This window comes from Anopheles ziemanni, unplaced genomic scaffold (genome assembly GCF_943734765.1).
Source record: "Anopheles ziemanni unplaced genomic scaffold, idAnoZiCoDA_A2_x.2 scaffold_103_ctg1, whole genome shotgun sequence".
NCBI lineage: Eukaryota > Metazoa > Arthropoda > Insecta > Diptera > Culicidae > Anopheles > Anopheles ziemanni.
In genome coordinates this window covers 189,285-196,268 of record NW_026690030.1, presented here as the reverse complement: position 1 = coordinate 196,268, position 6,984 = coordinate 189,285, and the positions used below count along the sequence as shown (strand labels likewise).

Sequence of the window (6,984 nt, the reverse complement as noted above, 5' to 3'; positions counted from 1 at the left end):
AGAAAAATCTGAAATTTTTGTTCTAAATATAGCTTTGGATTTAAAAAAAGCCATATTTTTTTTTAAATTTTCAGCCGTTTTCGAGATATTAAAATCGAAAACTGCGTTGGGGTCAAAATGACCCCAATTTGGATTCTAGTGTTAAGCCATAAAGGTTGTACGTATATGACAACACTAACCTATTTCCTTCTTTTTCTTTTCCGAAGGACTTTCTGCGGAAATCTACTACGTCCGCGAGGGTCAGGTGAACGAGTATGCACTTCATTTCACGGTTCCCGTTCCGGCGGACGTCGAGGAGATCTCATTCACCTGGCAGAGCCTGGCCAAGAAGCCGCTTCCTTACCGGATCAACATCGTTTCGCCGGATCCTATCGCTCTGCCGAAGCCCTCGATGAACATCTCCCAGCAGGGTGAAATCCCGGAGCATATCGAAACGTTTGCCATCGGGCTGCGCTGCAGTGGACGAGAAACGGCCGAGGTTGACGTGACCATAACGGTGGAAGTGACACTCGATCGACTCACAGGAAACGCAACAGAGTTGGTGTTTCGACGGAAGAAGATCTGCTTGATGAGGTAAGTTGTGCGAAGAGGAAGGTTTTTTTTTTAATTGAACGTCGAAACTAATCTTTCGCCCCCCGTTTCACAGTGAACATCCAGATGCAAACCAACCGGATCCTTACCTACTAGAAAACGCGTCCAACGGTCAGAATGGACTGATCACGCTCATCATCGGCGGGATTCTGGCGATTCTTTTTGTGGCACTCATCATCTTGATTGCTTATTGCACCCGAGGATCATTCCACCGCAAGCCACACAACGCCCAACCGATCCGTACTTCCAGCTTCCAGCGCCTTCAGACACATGCTCCATCGGCCCCCTCGTCGATCCTATCACCACCTTCTATTGCTCCCACGATAGCAACCCTTTCCCGCACCCGAATCTACGCGAATGCCGAACCGGAAGAACTGCAGCGACGCATTTCCGAGCTGACCGTACAACGCTGCCGGGTGCGCCTCTCCAGCCTACTTCAGGAAGGAACCTTCGGAAGAGTTTACCGGGGCAGCTACAACGACAGCCAGGAAGTGCTGGTGAAAACCGTCGGACCGCACGCGTCCCAAATCCAGGTCTCGTTGCTCCTACACGAAGGCATGAGCTTGTACGGTGCACAACATCCCGGTATCCTCTCCGTCCTGGGTGTCTCGATCGATGACCATACGGCACCATTCCTACTCTACCTCGCGCCAGAGAACTCGCGCAACCTGAAGATCTTCCTCCAGGAACCGGTGGCCCGAACGCTGACCACGATCCAGATCGTCAAGATTCAACTCCAGCTCGCACAAGCCCTAGGGCACCTGCACAGCCATGGTGTGATCCACAAGGACATTGCAGCACGTAACTGTGTGTAAGTATTACCTCTCATCACGATCGTAACTCCAAGGGCAATTTTCTAACCACGCTTACCGTTCTTCCCTTCCAGAATTGACGATCAACTGCGAGTGAAGTTGGCGGATAACTCCCTTTCCCGCGATCTCTTTCCCGGCGACTACTACTGCCTCGGGGACAGCGAAAATCGACCGATCAAGTGGCTCGCACTAGAGTCAATACAGTACAAACAGTTCAGCGAAGCTTCCGACACGTGGGCGTTTGGTGTTCTCATGTGGGAACTGTGTACCCTGGCGCGACAACCGTACGCAGAGGTAGGTTGCTCACACCCTCTCAAAGGTGGATTTTATAGCATTTGTATTCTTTCCTCATAGATTGATCCGTTTGAGATAGAACACCATCTGCGTGATGGCTATCGGTTAGCGCAGCCAATCAACTGTCCAGATGAGCTGTAAGTTACAAGTGATCCAAAAAAAATCGTCCTGTTCAAAAACGCTCAAACTTTCTACTCTTTATACAGATTTGCTATAATGGCATACTGCTGGACGATGCTACCGATGGAGCGGCCCTCGTTCGAACAGCTGCAGATCTGCTTGCAGGATTTCTACGCACAGCTGACACTCTACGTCTAGGAATTGGCCAGCTCCGGTCATCGGTTCTACATGTTTTCTACACCTTGGGCTCTATTTTTTTCAATTTGTTGACTGTAGGAAAAGATCTTCGTTCTCGGTGTAATGGCCAGAATGCCAGCATCATGCGCAAGAAGTCGTACTCCCGCTACGTTTCCGTTTTCCTGTATAGTATGGTTAATGTGTGTTAAAAAAAACAATTTCTAGCATGAATGTTTAGTATGTAAATAGTCTTACTAAAGCTATTGAAAATGCTTAACGAGTGATGAAAAAACAAGACTGCGAAGGATAAGTTATAAAAATGGTGGAGTACTTAACTAGATGTTTCAGAGAAGAATCTTTTCTGGATCATCTATAAACAGTATTTTCTTGCTCAACGTGCCTTTTAGCATTAAGGATGTATCTCAGAATGTGAATATGATTTATAAATGAGTTGTATTTTTTGTTTCCGTTAGTTAAAATCATGACACCAGATAGAAAATTAAGAATAACTTTTTTTTATAGTATATCGTTACTTTCATATAGTCGATATGTTCCTATGTAGCCTATAAGTTGAAATAAAAATAAGGTATGCAACATATTATCAAAGATTCTGTGTTTTATTAAACCATCTTCTTAATCTTTAAAAAATATAATAAAAACTGTAGTTGGCTAAAACCATACGTGTTTCTTCTATCGCATGATGATGACACAGCAACATTGCATGGAGATTGTGATAGATGGTGGAGGTGGTGGACTTGCTGCGTTGCGGACTTTAAGCGTTTAACACTTTATCGCGCACATGAGTCGCGCGCAGCTTCTGCTGACCGGACAGGATGGAAACACCTAAGGAGTTTTTCCGAATACACGGTACGGAACGTTGGAAAGGGGGACTTCGACGATCCGGGAGAAAGAAATAAATGGTCGATAAATAGGTATCATACGGTTTCACGATTCGATCGGTATTTCGATGCACATACATAAATCTGTTGGGTGGGTTAAACTCCTGTGCAATATATTAATCGGCTGAAGTGCATTTAAAATGCATCAATACAACAACACAACCACTTCCGTAAATCAATGGACTCCCGATCCTTCCGGCGAAGAAATACGCAGGAAAAACTGCATGAGTTAATTGCTTCTTGCATTATTTACCATCCGATTAGTATCCACCGCAGCTGCATTCGATGCATTCAACTTATTAGCTTTGTTAAAGCACTAAACAGCTCAACAGAGACGGATGAGAGGGAAAAAGTGATGGGAGAAAAAGCTTCATACACTGTGAAGTTTGAATATGCTTCGCTAATTGATCGATCACTCGCAATGTATCAAATCATTGCCAATTCTCGCCGTCATTGTCCACAGTGAGGAATGGAACGGCTAAATCGTGCACCTCCAATCGAGTCGGTAGTTTAGGATCTTTTTCTCTCCCCCAGCACTCCCACAAACCTCACGCAAACGTTTCGATTGTCGATGGCATTTTGGACTCCGAAAGGTGCTGCTTTTCAGCCGACTTCAACTCCACTCCACTCATGTCCGACGATTTCGATGACGTATTTACGCATAAACTGATGGCTCATGTTTCTGGCGGGCGGGAGGGTGGCCAGCATCGGTAGGGAAATTCACCTTTGGCAAAAGGTTGTAGCCGACGTCGACATCGCCACCATAATCGTTGATCGATGTCGAGGTTCGGTTCGATTTGGCTTATATTGAAACTGAAAAAGCTAGCCTTCTGTATCGAGCAGCAATTTTCTGTAGGCAAAAAGGATCCGGCGATGAGGCAAAAAAGTCAATGTATGTAGACAATACCCTCGTGGTAAAACCGAGATCGAAGCGGAACGATAGTTCTGTTCATTAATACCAATTAAATTATTGTTCCGAAATCGATATCTAAACACTCCGGACGGAAGGATGAACGCTCGAGAACTATCTTGTCGTCGAGAAAAACGGCAGCCATTCGTGGCGTATTTTAAATCGCTCTCAAATTGTTAAATCTTTTAATCAATGTTAACAACGACGAGGAAAACAATTTAAAAGGGTAACAATGCATTTTGCTGGTGGACCGTAAATTTAGAGCATGTTAAGTCAAACGGACATTCTGTATCGAGAAAAAGATACCTCGATATCGATCGATATCGGTTCGTTGAAGGAAATGGCAATGATGAAAAATATTTGTGCAAGATTTTAGTAAAAAAAACGTAGCGACGAAGCAAACAACGACGTGGAGTGAAGCGATGCCAAGGCCTGTCTTCCCTCGTCGGAACTTGTTAATGATCCATGCTATGCTCCCACCGGAAAACCGAAGTGCGTCTGGAAGCAAATTGCACAAAACGTTAAACATTGTACCTCAGTCGAGCATTCAAATGCAATCAAACACGTGCTCGAAAATGTGGATTTTTCAACCAACAAAACGCAAACGAGTGCGAGTCAGGAAAAACATTATTGCTCGAGCACGTCTCCTCCGGAATGCCGCTAGTTGGATGGACGAGGTTTAATTACTCTGGTCCAAGTAAACTTTATCTCTTTTGGCAACCATTTGCAACAATGATCACAAGGTTTGTATTTGAACCGCTTTTGCATTGATGTCTAATTGGTGGATCGTTAAGTAGGTCATCGTTTTAGGGATTCTTCGCAATTGGCAAAATTACACAAAAGAGATCACTTGCGTTGGGTAATGTTTGTAGCATTGGCGTGCCTCATGAAGCGTATTTTTATGTTAAAAAGAAATAGAGCTGCCTCGAACACATACAAGTATCAATAAAATCTTATGAGCCCAGATTCTAAAGTAGTTTTAATTATTACTTCCTTTTTGCCTGCTTTTAGTCGAACCGTTTTAGCGCAAACGTCACTCAACTTTACATGGGATGTGATAAGCCTCGGGTTTGGCCTTCCCCGACCTCTGCCAAATCCTTACGGTGAAGGGAGATGACTTACTGCCAGTGAAGTCAAGTCAACGTTTGAAACATCAAACAGCTTTTTGAACGCATCAACGAACGCTTCTGAACGTTCTGAAAAACAATACAACTCAATCTATCCGCAGCGTTACAACTCCATTCCTTTCCGCCCTACGAAGTGGCGTTCTCTGGTGTACAAGAAAAAAGACAAAAATCGAAAACCGTTGGACGGGTGCACTAACGCACTACGGAAGGATTAAGGAGGTACAAGGAAGATTGGGGATTCTTTCCACTCATGTCATCGTTAGCATAATCATTACCGGATCACAACGAAAGCGGAAACTATCTTTACTTAATTCTACCAATGGAAGGCTTTCGGAAAACTGTGTTTAAATATTCCATTTTCGGGATCCTTTTGAGGGTTTTAGTTGCTTCATGCTGCTCGAATAGTCAAAAAAATGCATCCATAAATGAATTCTGTCAGGTCAGGATGAATCATAACCCCCGGTTTTGCATGTCTCATTTCATGGCTGGCCTTTTCTATTGGAATTTTGCTTGTTAAGAATCATCGCATTTTCCCTACAGCGAACCGGGACGATACCATTATTGTCACTGGCATCATCTTCCTTCTTGACATAAGGCCCTCGTTCTACATCATGTGAGTTTTGTCATCATCATCGTCATCGTTGTCTTGTGACTCCGGTGCGTATAATTATCGTTATCGTCGTAATTATTCCCTTTCTGGACCCATAATCAACGCCACCGAGCTTGGGATCAGCATCATCCATTAGATCTACGTTCTCTGCACAGTTTCTTTCTCCCAGCGTTTTGATGACTAGGAATCTTTTAATTTCAATTAAATTGTCACTACTTCGACCCATTGTGATGTTGCCTTCCATAAGTGAGTTTTCGCGATCCCTGCCTGATGCTAATTGATCATTCATCAGCTACCATATTTGAACCATAAAATGGCGATTCTGTAGTTATTCCTTTTTCAACGATAAAACTGTTTCCATTTATTTAGCCTTTCAAAGCACGTCTAGCATGAAACAGTAAAATGCAACTGAGAAAAACACAAACAACATTTCATTATTTTCTGAATTTCACCGCATCTCAAGCAAATCGGCAGAGAGTTTGATGTTTTTGTGCTGTCACTTTCCCAACAGTGTTTTCCACAAGTACGGCTTTCATAAAATTTTAATAAGAGCTTCTGATTTTTGTTAGTCCATGATAAAAATAATTATATTAAATAAATAAAATGAAAGTTCAGTTTTAAAGGAATTTCCCCAGTTTTTTATAAAAAAAATCAAAATATATTGAACATACTGGACTGTTCTTAATTTATTCAACCTAACGTAGGCTAGATGGCCATAGCCATATGTCCAATTGTTTACATCCGGAAGTCAAATCGGCAATCGTGGAACCTGGATCAAATGCGGCGGGCGATAATTGTGGTTCGCAATGGATTTTCAAAGAAGAGTGCGAACTTAGAAGTAAATGTTGACATTTTTATCATTCTAAAAGCATTGACTTGAATTGAATTTCATTAGCTGCCGGTCAAATCACAGGATATTTTTCAGCTTTTTTAAATGATCCAAAATTGTTTTTTTGAGGAGTGAGTTGTATCTTTATTTCACGGTGGATGTTGCCTCTTTGTTATGGTGCGTATTGCTCCTTTCTTGTGGTGCGTATTGCCCCTTTGTTGTGGTGCGTATTATCCAAAGGAAATGTGCGTTTTGCCTCAACCAGATACAGATCGATCAAAAATTGAACTTTTTGAATTGAAAAAAAAAATTGAACTTTTTCAAAACTGAAAAAATACGTTTTTCTTAGCAAAAACAGCAAACATTCCTGAACTGGTAACTAATTTGAACCTTAATTAATCCAAACAGTGATAAAATCAACAATCAAGAGCCAAGTTGTTAGAAAATTTTATAGTTTTCCTTAAGGGGTGCGTATTACCCCAACCACCCCTACAGCTTGGAGTATGTCTGTGTTGGACGTGACAAATTCGCCACGTGATGGCATAATGAAACGTGTGTTCACTTTGACAAATCAAAATATGTTCAACCATAAAACCAACGTTCAAGCTCTCGAAT

The 6,984-nt window shown here is 42.5% G+C and overlaps 1 protein-coding gene across 1 annotated transcript; it reads left to right on the top strand.

The window, feature by feature from the left end:
• Window positions 1-206: 206 nt before the first annotated feature.
• Window positions 207-2,015, top strand: LOC131292822 (tyrosine-protein kinase Dnt-like; the record flags this gene model as incomplete). The annotated part of the gene is made up of 5 exons (XM_058320905.1): window positions 207-573; window positions 647-1,402; window positions 1,478-1,697; window positions 1,758-1,834; window positions 1,904-2,015. Coding segments are annotated over 5 exons (1,532 nt in total), but the record flags the coding sequence as incomplete, so codon positions are not given.
• Between the last annotated feature and the right edge of the window lie 4,969 nt (window positions 2,016-6,984).